Genomic DNA, 18,588 nt, shown 5'->3' on the forward strand with positions numbered 1-18,588 from the left:
GCAGGTTAGACAGCCACCTCCACTAGCTACTTTGGTTGAAAATTATTTTGAAACTGTAGTTTTCTTAAAAGCAGGGTTCAACAATGAGAATGGCCTAATATTCGTGCAAATGCGATCTTAGAATCGAGAAGCAGAATGACTGACAAATATGATTTTCTTTGTGCGGGCAAAAGTTTCCTTGCTTGAAACAACTGTGCCTGGAAACGCAACTGGTGTGATCAGTTCTCTTTCAAATAAACTAGACAAAAAGTTATGTCCATGCATCCACGGTCCAGCAGCTTTCAAGAGCTCCAGATTGGTCTTTTTGTAAGCAGCACCAGTTACTTACGCTTTAACTATTATTAAAACAGGATATAGCATATTAACTTTCCATTTATGTTTAGTTAACTGGTGTCAACTTTTTTTTTTTAAGAATTGTTTTGTTAAATAAAAAGTATAGTATACAGCTATATTTTGCTTGTTTTGACACATTATTTAAAATTTGTGGCTAAGAAACAATGATTTATTTTTAGTTTGGTTAGAGATACATTTGGTAAATCCTTTGAGCTCTGAAAAGTCATGTGAAATAAAAACTAATTGTAGTACAACACTATGAAACCATGACCCATGTGCTCATGCTCACTTAGCTAGCTCATACACTACTTACACAAAAGGTAAAATGAATTAGGAGGCATCTGGACGTTCCACAAAAATCAAAATCAAGTAATTTTAGCATGTCAAAGTCATTTATGCATATAAAATATATATTTCCAACCACAAAATTATGGCTAGTGGAAATGGTGAGTGGCTAGTAATGTTGGAAAGCTACTAGCCACAGTGGCTGGTGATCAAAAAAAGTTAATATCAAGTTAATATCATCACTATCATCAACAGTGGAAACTAACTCCATATTTTAATGATATCACATATAACATATAACAAAAGCATATATAATATAACAGTAATTGATTAGATGCCTCTTTGTTTACTGGTACAAATGAATAACATTCCAATAAGACTAAGAACCAATTCAACGCAGTTACAGCAATACCAACACCATTTTCAAGCCTACAGGAGAATTTTGTGATCAGTCAAATCAAAGGCAGCACTGAGGTCTACTTACAGAGAAATGCAGGTCGATAAGAGCAGGTCATTTGTAACTCTGATGAGTGCTGTTTCAGTGCTATGATTTGCTCTAAATACTGATTGGAATCTCTTACAGATAATGTTTCTCTCTCTCTCTCTCTCTCTAAGAATGAACATAATTAAGTGGATATGATTTTCCCCTAGTATCTTTGACATCTGTACACTAATCTAAATATTATCTGCCATTTAATTATTATTTTTTTTTTTTATTTTGGTGCACAATATTTTTTTACATTACCTTTAATTAACGCTTTAAAATATGTTGCTGTGTGATGTTGTAAGTGATGGTTGTTCAGCGTGAGGGAACATTTGTGTTGGTTTCCCTGTGTGTTTTTGCTGCATGTGTTGGTGTCTGCCAGAAAGTGTTTGTGTTGTGTGTTTTTCCTCTGTTGGCTCTTGTCAGTGTCAGATCTCCTCAGTGCTCTGATGGACAGTGACAGCCCCGCACAGGAAATGATGTGCAGGAAGCAAACCTCCAGCTCTGTATGACACTCTGTTGGCAGACTGGCTTAACTCTCTGTGCATGTGTGTGTGTGTGTGTGTGTGTGTGTGTGTGTGCGCGCGTAGAATATATCGTAATATCTAATCAAAATGGGGTAATGTTGCGCATGACTGTGACAAATCTCTTACTTACACACACAGAGACACACACACACACACACACACACACACACACACACACACACACAGAGAGAGCTCTTTCTGAATTTAAAGGAATAGGCTGGTTCACTGAAAATGATATCTTCTGGCATCATTTACTCACCCAAACCTGCACGACGGTCTCCTTCTTTCTAGAACACGAAAGAAACTCATGAACACAAATAGCTTATTCCATTTAAATTTTTCCCAGCCATATTTTTCTTAACACTTTTTTTTTCGTTGTTGTTGTCAACCACTGCCAGCATTTTTAAAGATTTTCACCTAATTTTGACAGCCCTCAGTATATTTTCTGCTTATAAAATATGACCATAATATATATCATTCATTCATTCATTTTCTTGTCGGCTTAGTCCCTTTAATAATCCGGGGTCAACACAGCGGAATGAACCGCCAACTTATCCAGCAAGTTTTTACGCAGCGGATACCCTTCCAGCCGCAACCCATCTCTGGGAAACATCCACACACACACTCATACACTACGGACAATTTAGCCTACCCGATTCACCTGTACCGCATGTCTTTGGACTGTGGGGGAAACCAGAGCACCCGGAGGAAACCCTCGCGAACGCAGGTAGAACATGCAAACTCCACACAGAAACGCCAACTGAGCTGAGGCTCGAACCAGCGACCTTCTTGCTGTGAGGCGACTGCACTACCTACTGTGCCACTGCTTCTCCCGTAATATATATCAAAATGTAAAAAAAAGCCAAACAAAAAAATGTGTTCTATTCTATTTTCATGTGTTCCTGTTTTATCACCACTTGAATGCAGTAGGTTTTATCAAAATGCAACATTTTGAACAAAAGAAATTAGGAAAAAACAAATGCATTTTTAATGTACAGTGGGCCTTCATTTATCGCAGGAGTTACGTTCTAAAAATAACCCACGATAGGCGAAATCCACGCAGTAGTCTGCTTTATTTTTTACATTTGTCATAGATGTTTTAAGGCTATAAAACTCCTCACTATACTCTTTATACACTTTTTTCCGATTTATCGTTTAAACACTCTCAAACTTTTGTGGAAAAATAAGTTCAGTATTATAGAATGAAACCAAAGATCAAAAGCAGTTGTCGGGCACAAACATTCATCACTGTCAGCAAAAGGCTCATAAAGCTTAATGTTAAAGATAATGTTGGCATCCAGCGTAATGTTCTTTTTCCTGCAGTCACTGATCCACAAAGCAGACTCCTTCTTTAAAGGTTCGTACACCAGGGGCCTCATGTATCAACGCTGCGTACGGCAGGTTTCACGCTCAGAATCGCTCGCGTTTGGATTTACTAACGATGAAATGAAGTGAGAATGTGCGCAGCTCCACGCCAACTTCATGGCTGGCGTACGCACATTTTTTTGTGCGTGTCCCCGCCTTTGAATGAGCAAGTTTTAACTACTTGTACATCAAGGCAGTGTTAAAAAAAAAAAAACACCCACTAAGAAACTAGACACAGAGGAATATAAAAACTTCACTGCCAGCTAGCATTTTAGAAGTGTTATTGCGAAGTAACACAAACAGCACACAGAAGTATAAAAGCATGCTTGGGTGATCACTCGATGTAGAAGTATAAACCAGTGCTACAGAAATGATGAACTGCTGCAATGGTGCTGTGGGTGGGAATGTGCAGATTAAGGTGCAGAAATATGGTAAAATCCCCTTCCTAAATGATAAGAAAAACTAAATTTGACCAGCTTGTTTTTCTCCATGCTTGCAGAAAAATGCTTACCAATATAAAATCTCTGGCTTTGATTTCTGAGTTGGTATAGGCAACAGAGACAAGATCATAGCACTTGAACATGGAAAACGTCAAATGTTCATGCTATGCTTTAAAAGTCTCGTTAAGTGCTTTAAAATGTGCAATTTAATTTGGTGTTTAATGTAATCTCAATTGAAAACTGCAGAGAGAGGGTGGGACATATTGTAGCTCCTCCCCTTTTATATGAAACTTCTATTACAGCTCTGCCAGTGAGTGGTTGAGCTCAAGCGCATCAAATTTGGAAATTTTTTCCAAATGATGGGAAAAAAAAAACAAATGAGATGGGGGCGGAGCATGTCAGACCAGAGAGCATTTGATTGGTCAATATTTGATGAGAAACTTAAGTATGAGAAACAACTGTTGATTCATTTGGACCAGGGGTGCCCAAACTTGGGCTGTTTCAATATGAATTCTTGTCCTTACTTGCGTTCTTGTGTCCTCGTGAAACGTCATCAACCGTCACCAAAGTACTGTTTCAATTCAAAGTTCACATCTTGCCAAGTACACATAAAATTCCTGGATGTGTACTTGCTCTGCCCTTTTGGCCAAGGATGCATCAAGAGGTGACTTGTGTGAACTTGCGAAGCTCAGGTATCAGGAATATTTATATCTGGAAAACCCGCATCGTTTTAAAAATACTCCTTTACTGTGTCACAAAATAAAGTTTTTAATGAGAATGTAGTTTTTCAAACTCGAATCGGCAGTTTATTCATAAAGATAGCACGTCTTTGAAGATGTGCCTCAGCTTATGCAGACCACAACTCCCAGCCTGCCAGCGGGAGCTCCGTCATCAACTCTCCCGCCGAGAGCAGCTTTGCTTCGGCCAGCCCATCTCGGATGTACCGCTGGATCTCATATCTCCATTGTAGTTAAAACATGATATTTAATTCATCTAGTGAATATCTAACAGACAGTTTTTGGTCTTTATAATTTTTTATTTGTTCTCAGGTGAATTATTTTGGCAGTATTATTTTGTTGTAATTATGTTAACATAATTGTCTTTAATTATGTTACCGTGTTGTACGCTGTTTTTCTTTGTTTAGCAAATTGTGTATGTCTTTATTTCTTATTGTGTATATCTTTCTATTATTATCATTGTAGTTTGTTAAATCTGATAATCAAATTTGGACATTTTCTTAAATCATAAATGAAGATTTATAATATTAATAAAATATTAATTACAGGGTTGTGCTTTATTTAATTAAATCATTTTATTGTTAATGTACAGTGAAACCGATGAATCCATAATGAGTTAAGTGACATCATAAAGTACACTGCCATTCCATTTGAAGAAGAACCCAACTTGTGTCCTTGCGTCCTCGGGAGTTCGCTCTTACAAGTCTGAACTTGGCAAGTCCGAACTTTGCATACTTGATATTGATAAACAGCCTCGCTCCTGGACTGCTGGTGTCCTGCATAGTTTAGCTCCAACTTTCTTTAACACACCTGCCTGGAAGTTTCTAGTATACAAGAGCTTGATTAGCTGGTTTAGGTGTGTTTAATTGTGGTTGGAACTAAAATAAAGATCACTGGCCCTCTAGAACCAAGTTTGGGCACCCCTGATTTAGACAGGATTGGCATACTGCAAGCTTTGAATGTTTATATCAGATTTGGATCTGCGAAATGCACATTTTTGGAGCACACATTTTATAGAAATTCTTAAAATGAACATATTGATAGTAGCATCTAAAAAGCTTTATTTTAATTTTGAGACCTTTAAGAGTCATTCCTTTAGTCTCATATTTTCCTTTGCTTTATGGATTTAATTTTACTGCTTTTCCAGTCTCTTTTTCTCTCTCTCACATTTTCTCTTTCCCAGGTGCTTAAGACTCAAACTCCATTCTTTCCGTGCCCTTTTTTCCATTCTCTTCCTAAATACACATATGCATTGGCTCTCTTTGTCCTGCCTCTGTCATTATTCCATAGTGTCATGAAAGTGGGAGCGCCAGCAGTGTGGGATGTTGTTTGCTTTAGGTTGTAAGCCTTTTTGTACTACGATTTTCCAGCTTAAATGTGTGAAAACTCGTTCTCTCACGCATGTCCCTTTAGCTAGTGGCACTTGCTCACACAATTCCCAAATCTGTCAAATTGTTTTGCTCAAACATCCACATTTAGTTCATTAAAGCAAGTATTTGCACTCATTGGCTGGCAAATCTGTGTTTTTTTTTATTTGTTTTTTTTTTATAGAAAATACTGTAGTAATGATCAAGCCAAATAAGGGAAATAATCTACAGTCCATGTAACTCTTAAATCAGAAGTATTATACTAAGTATTATTATGTTTTAATGTACTTCTCAAAATAGGCGTTTCTTGAAATGATGGCATAACATAAAATCGTACATGCCGACATTTGCAGTGATGAGCAATTTGACTGTTTGCACCAGATGAAACACGACAGAAATTTAAATACAGCCATTCAGAAGCACAGAATAGTGCACTCACTGCATTCCAGCGAAATGGTAATGTTTAAAATCAAATTAATACATTTTAAACCTCTTTAACATTATTAAATATACATGCTGAATCACTGATAGGTGTTGGCACTGAGTCACTGTTCTAAAGTTCAACTTTAAACGTTTTTTTGTTTACAAGATCTGAGGTGAACTATCTGCTGCTGCTTTCAGTAGTATGGCAATAAATGTCAGGTAAAAAGTCATTCAAACTCACATCATTTGCATTTAACATTGAATAAGGCATATCAGGTGTACCTGAGGTGATCATTGTCAGTTTGTCCTGATGTTCAGCTGCAAGACAAGCGTTTCTAAAATATACATTTTAAGTGTCGATTACTACAAAAACTCCTTTTAATATGGTGAATATTAATTATATCGCATGCTGTTGCTTTTATTTATAACACAAGTTTAATCAGCTTTTAGGCTCGATGGCCAGGCACCCTCCTTTTGATGTCGTCAATCTGGCAACCTGCGCTTGCGTGTGTTTAAACCAATACCTAGTTCAAAAATCCAATCCAACGTTAACCTATTTTGCTCATAAGATCTGTTGTGGATAAAGGCTAATTTATATTTAAACTTGACCAAAGAGAGTGATAGAGATGTATCGCATTGTATTTTAAAGCTATATTCAAAGAAAAGACAGCCAGGAATTAATATCAACCTCTGCATGAACAGATGACAGTTGAGCTGAGTGATTTGACACGGTTCTTCAGTCTACATGTGTTTGTTGAAACGCATCAAATTTCACAATAAACATGATAAATTAACAAAAGATGTAACTAAAAATACCTTATGCCTCTTCAGAGTTTAGATGAATACATAATCTGTAAATCTTGCATTTTGCATCCTGAGGCAAGTTTACGTGTCTCATGCTCTCGTTGCCCAGTAACGCACAGTAATCAATTTGGCGCTTGCGTTTTCAAAAGTCCTATATACATAGTGAGTAAAATATACACTTAAAAATAACAAGGGGAGGAAAATTACCACTGTTGTCTCACTAGAAAATGTTGTTGCTTATCAACATTAATGTTGTTGCTTATATATTAAGTCTTTTCACAGTTTGTTTTGTTTCCTTATTGGCCAGTTGTTCATCGGGGTTTTACACTCATTGAATTTACATGAGAATGTCTCAGCTCACGGTTTGACAATTTCAATATACTGATCTTTTATTATTCTACTATGCCTTAGTATACCCAGATTTTCATTCTAGAGCACTTTAATTTAATTTAATTTTTTTTTTAATTTTACTTTATCGAGTAACATTAAATAAAACAATCATAAATAATGCATAAAATTGACAGTATTTTTAGTATTGTTATTTTTAGTATTTTTAACCATTAGTTGGTAACTTTTTACCCATGTTTATTTTATTTTAATTTTTTATTATTAATTCTATTATTTATAATTTTATAATTTTTAGAATATTTTATTATGAAAAAACATGAAATAAAGTAAAGAATAAAAAGCATAAATATAAAAAAATATGTAAAATTAAAATAAAAAGATTAAATAAATAGTAAAATAAATAATGAAACAAAACAAACATGTTGATGGGGAAAGTAAATTACTTTTCACCCATCAGTACATATGTTTATTTGATTTTTCATTATTTTATTCTATTATTTATTTAACTTTTTTACTTGTTTTATTTTTTATTATTGGTTAATTTTATTTCATGTTTTTTAATAATAAAATAAAATAAAACCATTTAAAGTTTCTTTTATTTTGTTTTGTTATTTATATAAATAGTTAAAACTGAAGGCAGCTCTTTTTTCAGTTCGACACAGAATAATGAGTTTATATGTTATCCATATAAAAAGAACAACAATAGTCACCACTTCTCTTTGACCTTATGAATAGTATGTATTAATAATTACTAGTATAAAAATAAATAACACTAGCATTATCATTCCATTAGCGTAATAAGACATTATCAGCCTCGCAACTCTCAAAATACTGTTTGCTCTCCTGACTTAATCAGCAGTTTTTCTATTTGACAGCTCGTCTTATCGGTCAGCCACTCTTGGAGCTGTGAGACTTGGAGAGGCAGATGGAGGAAGCTAGCATGACCAGACACTGAGATGCTAATATGTGCTCGTGCTAGCCAGTTTGGATTAAAACCTGTAGTTTATAATTTACAAAATTATGAATGGATAACAAATACCGGCTCTCACCACATCCTATACACTGAAATACCCACGGGGTCATTTACAATACAGCCACAAGAAATCTGTATGGTTTCCGTTCAGTGCGGTTCTGAGCGATGAGATTGATTGGCAGGTTGCTTTATTTACATGAGCGAGGTTTTCAGCTGAAAGGATTTCCACCTAGCGCTATGCTAAGGTCACGATAGCGCTCTGAATGCCAGTCTGCAGCTGTAATAGACTCTTAACGCTGCTGGAGGAGTAAATCGCTTCCTCCTTCACCTGCCCATCACCTCTTGTAAAACGCCCTGCTGCACTCTGGAAAACTCAAGTTGAAGACTAATTGCTGAATTATTCAAATTATTCAGGGTTTTTTTTTTTTTTTACCTTTGAGGACTTTTGAATAAAACTGTAAATGCTTGTATTTGTTAGCTTTTTTGTTTGAAATCATGATCATGAACCACATTTTTGGTGAACCCATCAACCCCTAAATCTTTTTATTTATTATTAATTTATTTAAAATGTTAAACATGTTGTCATTATGTGATTATACTGTTGTTCCTAGTAACAAAACGCGTTATAGGGCCTGGATACATCAAGCCAACAAAACCCAACTGTGTTATCGCCTCGCATTTTTCGCACCAAATGAACGAAAGCCGACTGAAACGAGAGGCAAACTTCTGACGCTCACAGACAAATTGTAAACAAAGCAGCTTTTTGTACAATTTTCACAGCAATTGTCACTCATCATGGAGAGATTTGCTCCTGCAAATGTGTTTACTAATCTAATAATCCATTCAGTTTGCAAATATTTGAGAAATGTTGCAGCCGGCCTCTTTGTGATACTTTTGAATCTTTGTTTGAATTTTTTACTTGCAATGTCACTTCAATACGTCACACTCACGCTCTGAATGACCAGTCAGAGCGCTCTCTTCAGCTGACAGCTGATGCCGTTTCTATGCTGAATCGGGCCAACATGCTCTAACGTTAACCTGACGTGCTAAACACATCAAACAAGCTAGCCAGATCAATGAAGCCCAACAGCTGACTGTTGGCTTGGTATGTTGTAAATAACACTAAAACCCCTAAAATGTCTACTCTTGTGGTATATTCTGATTCTTTTGAAAAGATGCACTTCCACTAAAATTCATAGAATAAATATGGACATCGGGAAAACTGGTTGTCGTTTAGTTTTTGTTTAGTGTAGTTTTAGGTTCTGTTTTGGGTTGTTTTGTTTTTTGATTTGGTTGTTTTTTTGTTTTGTTTTAGTTTATTTTTCTTTTGTTTTTGGTTGTTGTTTTGTTTTGGGTTGTTTTGTTTTAGGCTGTTTTGTTTTGTTTTTGGTTGTTTTTGTTTTCGTTTGTTTTGTTTTAGGTTGTATTTGTTTTTTGCTTTTTGTTTTGTTTTGTTTTTGTTTTGTTTTGTGATTGGTTGTTTTTTTTTAGGTTGTTTTTGTTTTTTGCTTTTTGTTTTGTTTTGGGTTTTTCTTTTGGTTTCTTTTTGTTTTGTTTTGTTTTTGGTTGTTTTTGTTTTGTGTTTTGTTTCATTTTAGGTTCTTTTTGTTTTTTGCTTTTTGTTTTATTTTAGGTTGTTTTTGTTTGGGTTTTTGTTTTGTTTTGGGTTGTTTTGTTTGTTTTGTTGTTTTGTTTTAAAGCTTTTTTTGTTGTGTCATAATAAATACAGAATTTTTGTGTAATTGTTTTATAATAATAATAATAATATTTGTAATTATTATTATTATATTTCTGTGTGTGGAGTTTGCATGTCCTCCCTGTGTTGGTGTGGGTTTCCCCCGGGTGCTCCAGTTTCCCCCACAGTCCTAAGACATGCACTATAGGTGAATTAGATTAATTTAGTTGGCTGAAGTGTACGCTTGTGTGTGCGCGTGTGTGCGCGTGTGCGCGTGTATGCGTGCGTGCGTGCGTGCGTGCGTGCGTGCGTGCGTGAGTGAGTGTATGTAGGAGGTTGAGTGTTTCACAGAACTACGTTGCTAATGGAAGCTCCTCCTCTGCGTGAAACATGGCGGAATAGTTGACTGTTCATTTTGCTATGGCGACTCCTGATAAACAAGGTATTAAGAAAAATGAATGAATTATTATTGTTTCTGTTGTTATTATTATCAAAACTTCAGTCTGTTGAAAAATGTTAACAACCATGGCTTTTTTGTGTCCTGTGAAAACAACTTGACTAGATAATGACAAACTATTCTTTTTAAAATACTGTCGATGCTCAAAGAAGCTGAATCCTTACTTGATTGTAATTGTATTGTTTTGTTATTGCATCGTTATTATTCTCTTAAACACAACACAGAAAAAAACACTAATGTGTGTGTGTGTGGCGAAAGTATTTTGGCAGGAAGATGGCACAGCTGTCTCTGCTGTCACGGCTAATGTCTCAGTGCTCAGAGCTTCAGGCTGAGCAAACTGAAACAAACACACATATGCACACAGAACCGGCATACATCTGACCACTGTGTGTGTGCTGTGCTGTTTATACAGTGTTACATAACAGAGCTCGAGCAAGAGAAGTCAGGATCACACAGTACATACAGTACCTGGAGGTGACAGAATCCTGATTTGTTCACAAGACTTTTTGTTTGAAGCTTTTATCATGATATATGCTATTATCACGATACTGACCTAAGCTGCAACAAAGCATGCTTTAATACATATAATAAGAATATGGAATTGGATATAGATGTTCAGGGTAAATAAGTGCTTTAATTCAGTTGCAAAAGATTAAAAAGTACAAAACTTTACTATAAAGTCCCATTAGTAAACATTAGTTAAAGGTGCAGTAGGTGATTGTCTTCAGAAACTTTTTGTTGTGCTGATTGAAAGTCTTTTCACATTCCAATAGTAATGATTAAAGTAAATGATCTAAATGTATTTATATGTGTTTTTATATTCTTGATGAGGCATAAAACTAAAAATGTTTACCAATTAAATATTATTGCACCGACAATTCCCATCATTCTGATAAGTAGCCCAAACTGTCTGTCAGCAAATGTAGATTTGTACAACTGCGCACCTCTGCTCATGCAGATCTGCCATTTGTATGTGCACACGAGAGAGAGAGAGAGAGAGAGAGAGAGAGAGAGAGAGAGTGGTAAAAACAAATGCTGAATCAAAACTTGTTAAAATTCTGAATCAATATTGGATTTACTTTTGCACACTGGAGGAAGGACAACACCATGGCTGAAGTGTTTCTCTTAGACAAGTAATGCTATGTTTTAAAACTATTTTAGTCACGCAAAGCTGACGTAGATTGTGTTGTTATGAATAGGTTATATGCACAGAAATGTTGTTCAGCCACTGAGATCTTCCGGAGAAAGATTGATGTGACTATTTTCAATTTCATAAGGTCCATTTACAGCAATAATAATGTAGATTTTTACTTAGTTGAACTACAAAACATCAGTAAATAGGACTATTCCGCTTAGCCTGCTTTACTGAGGTGAGGGTGGTTATATATTTACCTCACATTGATTCATTTTTGAATGGTGGTAATCTGTGACCGCACATAATTTCTTAAAAGACAACACATAATATTTGACTTGGTATTTTTCAACACACTTCTATACAGCTTAAAGGGACATTTAAAGGCTTGACTAAGTTAATTAGGTTAACTAGGCAGGTTAGGGTAATTAGGCAAGTTATTGTATAGTGATGGTTTGTTCTGTAGAGTGTCGAAAAATATATATCTTAAAGGAGCTAATAATTTTGTTCTTAAAATGTTTTTTTTAAATGTTAAAAACTGCATTTATTCTAGCCGAAATAAAACAAAAAATACTTTCATCAGAAGACAAAATATTATCAGACATACTGTGAAAATTTCCTTGCTGTTAAACATCATTTGGGAAATATTTAAAAAACGGAAAAAAAAATTCAAAGTGGGGGCTAATCATTCGGACTTGAACTGTGTGAGTGTGTGTGTATATATATATATTTATTATTAGCATATGTGTATGTATTTTGGATTTATATTTCAAGTGTTTTAAATTGTGTTAAGAAAATGGTGCTTAGTAACGTTTAGAGCACTATTCTTTCTAGTCATCTGTCAAATACAGCCTTCTGTGCAGTACAGAAAACAACAAGTGACCGCTGCAAACCCCCCGAGACGCAGATAGACCTCCAGGGAAACTCTAGCTGAGAGATGGAGAGGTGTTTATGGCCCCAGCAGGAGGTCCTCAGGCTGGGCTCCAAACACCCTGGAGCACTAGTGGAGATATCATGCTGTACCAGCCAGCAGATTTATCGAAAATATTAAAGACATACTTTGTCATGTGAATATGGCCCGAAGTATTTCAGCAAAAATTCTGTGTTTGCTCTAGCCTCTCCCAGACATTTATACACTCTAGAAATGCTGGGTTATTTTAATATAATGCTGAATCTACCAACAGTTGGGTTAAAAAATATAATTTGAAGTCAATTTTTAGTAACCTATTTTGAGTGTGTCCATATTTGAAGCGATAGTGGGTTAAAACAATCAATGCAATCCCACAGCAATTAGTATCTTTTTGACTTTGTAGCTATTTTGTATTAACTTGTATAATCTCGTTTGTATATGTTAGTATGATTTGCTGATCCCTCGGTAAGAAGTGGGGGGGGGGGGGGTGTAAACGCAGGTTTATTAAACAGCGAGGGTCAGGCAAGCAACAGTCAGCACAGGGGCAAACAGATGTAAACAGGAAGTCCAGTCATAGTCAATTATCGGGCGAATGGTCAGTACAGGCAGGCAACATAAACAAACAAAACAAAGCGAGGGCCAAAAACAAGGCAAGGCAAGGAAAATGAGTCGTAATATTGACACAACAGTATATCAAGACTCAGCACCTTCTGTGTGTTTGTGTGCTGACTTTATAGTCCATGTAATCAGTCTTTGACAATCCTCCGGCTGTGAGTTTGCAATTAGTCAAGATCAGGAACCGCTGTGTGTGTGTGTGGTGCATGACTAGATCTTGTAGTCTATGAAATGGCGGATTTGTAGTCTGTTAGCGATCCGTGTGTATACCAGTGATCTGCACAGGTTGGATCGCTGGTGACTGTGACAGTGGTAAAGCGACTGGGTGAAGTTTTAACATCGGCATCAATCCTCTTGTCTGTGGAATCCCATGCGAACACGGGAAGAACATACAAACTCCACACAGAAATGCCAATTGACCCAATAAAGGTTTGAACCAGTGACCTTCTTGCTGTGAGGCGATCGTGCTACCCAATGTGCCACCTTGATGCCAAAACAGATATTAGTAAAACAAAATTCAATTGAACTACTGTTACGTAAATGTAAACTAACATCAAGTTCAACTCATTTGTCATTATCATTTAAAGTCTACTTACTACTAAAAGCAACATTTGTGAAGAAATATTGCTTATTATGTACAGGAACCTTGATTTCATCTAAATATTAAGTAAATCTTTCTATTGACATTTATTTGTAGATTATATGTAGTATTTGTTTTGTTGTACATAGTTATTCTGATGTAGGTGGACTTCTGGGTCACATATATTTTAAACTTGGCTGTATTATATTATAACTTTGATTGAAAGATTTTTTTTTTTTACTTTGATTCACAATATTAAATAAACGATCAGGAAAAAGTCTGTACATTTATCACCCATGGATGATAGTTTCTCCTATATCTACACTACCTGCAAAAAGTCTTGTGGCGTATCCAAGTTTTAGCAACTGCAAAAAAAACCACTTCTAGTTGATCATTTGATATCAGAAGTGGCTTGTATAAAAGGCAAAGGCCTCTAGATAATGCCTAATTTACCAAAATAAAATATGATCATGCCTTGACTTTTCATTATTTAAATAGGACAGTAAGGTCTGACTTTGCTTAGATAAGTGTTGTCACTTAACAGAAATAATGTACAGTATAGAATATAAAGTCATGGTGCAGAGGAAAAAAGAATGAATATTGTGCATGACTCCCATGAGCTTGGAGGACTGCATCCATACATCTCTGCACTGACTGGAATGGCAAAGAAAGTGTTCTTGCAGGACTCCTAGAGTTCATCAAGACTTTTTAAATTCATTTTCAATGCCTCCTCCTTCATCTTACCCCAGACATGCTCAATAATGTTCATGTCTGGTGACTGGGCTGACCAATCCTGGAGCACCTTGACCTTTTTTGCTTTTTAGGAACTTTGAGGCGGAGGCTGATAACACATAAAATTAAGTTAAACATTAAATTTTGATCAATCTTATCACAAGTACACTTCCTGACAATAGTCTTGTGGATGATCCCAGTTGTAAGAGCAACAAATCAGAAATCGACTTCCAGTTGATCAAATGGAAAAGTGGCAGAAGGTAGATTTTTTAGAAGAATCGTCTGTTGAACTGCATCCCAATCATCACAAATACTGCAGAAGGCCAATTAGGACCTGCCTGGACCCAACATTCTTACAGAAATCAGTCAAGTTTGGTGAAGGAAAAATCATGGTTTGGGGTTCAGTATGGGGCGTGCGAGAGATCTGCAGAGTGGATGGCAACATCAACAACCTGATGTATCAAGACATTTGTGCTGCCCATTACATTACAAATCACAGGAGAGGGCAAATTCTTCAGCATGATAGTGCTCCTCATGCTTCAGTCTCCACATTAAAGTTTCTAAAAGCAAAGGTCAAGGTGCTCCAGGATTGGCCAGCCCGTTCACCAGACATGAACTTTATTTAGCATGTCTGGGGTAAGATGCATGATCATATTTTAGTTTGGTAAAATTGTCTTTCATTTAAGCCACTTCTGATACCAAATGATCAACTAACTCAAGTTATTATTTGCTGTTCCTAAAACTTGGGTAAGCGACGAGACTTTTTGTCAGGTAGTGTATGTTCAGTCCACTTAAAGTTTTCAAAACTAATAAGTTAGCCTTGTTCCTTCATGTTATACCAAAACAAATTGATTATGTGGAACCCAGCATTTTTTACAGTGAGTATAGTGAAATGTCTCAGCAGCTTCTGGTTCACAAGGATTTTATCATTAGTGATATTACCTGATCATTAGTGATTTATAAATTGCAAGTCAGCAGCAATAATCAATTTAAAAGTCAAAACCCCACATATACAGGCAAAACCAAATTAAGGTCTGTGGATCATGAAGTGAAATGAAACTTTATTAGATTTACAATTACTACATTAAATCTACATCCACATGCAGCAAGTTATTATTCCTCTTGATCTACATTTTATGACTGATCAACACTTAAAATACTTCTTTCACCAGCATGGACAATGCCCCACTTTAAGCTAGACTTTATTGTATAGGGATGAAAGGGATGGTAAGGGAACAGCGGGGAAAAAGGGGATAAACAGTGAACAGGTAGGTAGGTTGATCGGGCGTCCTAAGATGATGCCCAGAGACTTAGAGTGGGGGTAACATCTCTGTAATATTTTTGAGTGATGGGACACCCCTGTTAAACCTAGGAGTGAAGAGAGGGTTATAGGATTGTTAATGGGAAGTGAGGAAATAAAGGGGGTAGAGGGGGTTTGAGAGAATGAGAAGAACAGTGCTCAAGAGCTGGTCTGCCTTAATTAAGTTTTTAGGGAGTAGATGATTGATAATTTTTTGTTTAACAAGGTAACTCCATTTAATGTTCTATAAAAGTTTCCTACACTCAAAAAAAAAATGCTGCTTGTTCAAGCTACTTATTTAAAATGAACTGAAACAACACAATTTTGGAGATTTTTGGTGTAGAAGAACTCATTTGTTTTATGTTCAATCAACTTAAATTAGTTATGTTGATTTAATGCATTTGTGTTTGGCAACATGAATGAATTGTGTGGAACCCTGGATTTTTTAATGTGTGCATATTGGAGCAAATTGACAACTAAGTACGTTTTTGGTGGACTGTGACTTATAAATAAATAAATAAATAAATAAACATATATATATATATATATATATATATATATATATATATATATATATATATATATATATATATATATATATATATATATCGGACATTTAAAACGACAGTGGTGCACGCAATATTATCCTTAATTCAGGGTTGTCCAAACTCAGTCCTGGAGGGCCGGTGTCCTGCTTAGCTCTAACACACCTGCCAGGAAGTTTCTAGTATATTTAGTAAGAGCTTGATTAGCTAATTTAGGTGTGTTTGATTACGGTTGGAGCTGAACTTTCGAGGCCACCGGCCCTCCGAGACCGAGTTTGGACAACACTTCGACGCAACAAAGTAGTAATCTTTCTTGATTTGAACACACTAATTATCTGTTTACAGAGCTGTAATGCACAGTAGCACTTGATATTTATTAATTAAAACATTTTTTCTTCAACATATTCTTCAATTTCACAATCCCAGTTAATATTCTCCAGCTAAATTATCTAGAATGTTTGGAGCTGGAAGAAACACACACCCCCAGTCACAGACGCGCGCAGAATTATTTAGCCGAAATCAAGGACCATGAAAGGAGAAAATAGCACCAGCTAATTTCCCCATCTGTGCCGTTCGTTCAGGTTAAGCGGCAGGCAGCAAAAAGAGCGAGCGGGAGAGGAGGTGGTGGTGGCGAAGGGGGAGTATATGGGGGGTAAAAGACTGTCGCTCATACACTCTTTCTCTCTCCATCCTCCTCCTCCTCTTCCCCGTCGGGCGCGCGCAGATCAGCGGAGCAGTGCGCGCGTCACTTGCGAGCGTCTGTAACGATCCCTCCGACACATCAACTCCAGGAGCCGAAACAAGAGTGAGAGACTCATCGAAGAGTGAGAAATCTGAGAGGAAAAGACATATATCGAGCTGTCGGAGAGTATTTAACCATTTTGATTGTGCTGATTTCTCGTTTCCTTTTTTTTTTTTTTTTTTTGGTTGGTTGGTTTCTCTTTTTTGGGGGGAAACAAGGATAAGCCTACCTTTTCACAACATGCTGATCGGTAAGTCAGTTCAGATAGTGATGTTATTGTATTTGATATATTGTAATAAACAATGTAAATGTGGTAACGTTTGATTTGCGGTAAAAGGATGCCAAAAGTCATCTGCGCACTGAGCGCCGACACGCGCACAGCTTTTCAGTCGAGGTGCTCACTGGTGTTGCTTAATCGATCCAAAATGAGACCGAAAACAACCTAAACTTTCCAAGTAATGCAAGTCAGACGGTGTAGATTTTTCCAGAAGCCAGAAAAGCCAGAAGTGTATGTGTGTGTGTGATGCGCGTGCGACTGTCATCATCATGCGCGTGCCATCAAACGGCCTTCACCGTGTCAGCCGGTTAACTAGAATGACGTGTGGTCCAGTTAACACCTGTGAAAGCCTTATCCCAAATTTGTAAGTCCACAATGAGAGATAGTTTTAATTTTTTTAAACTCATATCCCCGGGTTAATCAGTAGCAGGTGCCGTGATCCTCAAAACACAAGCCTTTTTTTCCTGCGTTGAATTCTGTATAGTGCAAAAGACCGATACAGAGAGAGAGAGAAAAAGAGAGAGAGAATATGAGAGGATGAGAGATGGTGAAGGGAATGGTGTATTTTTGCTGATCTCTCATTATACGGCCGAGCGCATTGGAATGACATTTAAAAAAAAACTTTCGTGCCCTCTCTCTATCTCTTTCTCTCTCGCTTGCCCGGTTATCACCAGAGAAAGACAGTTGTTTAAATCAGCACAGGAATTCATGATTCCTTAAAGCTGAATGAAAACATGTGCAATTTTATTGTAGGCATTTTATGAACAAAGAAAAATAATAATAATACCCATTTGTGCCCCGCATCTGTTTTAAATCATATCAAAACATTAATCAGCACTTGCTTTTTTTATTCACGCCGAAAAAAAATGTTTTTGTTTTCAACAATAATTTATTTTTTTAAAGTCCCGCTTTTTAAAGGACGTCCAGTCTCTGAGAGCACCTGGTGTTCCTCACAAGAGCTAAAAAGCAGCGGAGCGGAAAATTAAAAATGATAAAGGATTGATCCTGTCCGCGCTGAAAATGCTTTATCAATAACGCAGCTCATTTAATAAAATCGTTTGAATTTTCTCTTTCTTTTTTAGCTCGTGAATTTCGTTAGAAATCGAAGCATTTTGTTTATGCATTTCATAAACTGCGCCTTTGCCGTTTGCGTTGCCCTTGTGTCCTAATTTAATTGATGCTTTGTATATGTGATATTTAAAAATATAGCTTCAATTATTTGTATCACATACGTCATTTTTAGCTTTGCTTCTATTTGTATCAGTGCGTTCCAATTAATCTCTTTATGATGTCACTTTCCTATATATTAACACAGGCTGCATTATAGAACATTTATTCTAATCATAATTTCACATTTTACAAACCATCTGATTTTAGCCTGTTCATAAATATACTCTAGACAATATAAAAGGAAGCAGTGAAGATTTAAGTGTCCTTCTCACCTCCTTGCTATCAACTTCTCTTATTATTAGCTGGATACCAATGCTCTGTCCGCTTAGCAACACAAGACAAAAGGACACACAGATGTTACACATCT

General features: G+C 36.3%; 1 protein-coding gene across 16 annotated transcripts in view; it reads left to right on the forward strand.

Moving 5' to 3' along the window:
* The window catches only part of znf385c (zinc finger protein 385C), a 259,074-nt gene that overhangs the window by 122,950 nt on the left and 117,536 nt on the right, over positions 1–18,588 (forward strand). For 4 of the 16 annotated variants that reach the window (XM_087244173.1, XM_087244174.1, XM_087244175.1 and 1 more), the window contains exon 1: positions 16,780–17,024. The exons of the other annotated variants lie outside the window; for them this stretch is intronic. In XM_087244173.1, coding sequence (XP_087100299.1) covers positions 17,015–17,024 — 10 coding nt within the window. In that variant the 5' untranslated portion in view covers positions 16,780–17,014. Of the gene's footprint in view, positions 1–16,779; positions 17,025–18,588 lie in introns of those variants that run through there. 16 annotated transcript variants of the gene reach the window in all.

This window comes from Danio rerio, chromosome 3 (genome assembly GCF_052040795.2).
Source record: "Danio rerio strain M-AB ecotype USA chromosome 3, GRCz13ab, whole genome shotgun sequence".
NCBI classification, from domain to species: domain Eukaryota; kingdom Metazoa; phylum Chordata; class Actinopteri; order Cypriniformes; family Danionidae; genus Danio; species Danio rerio.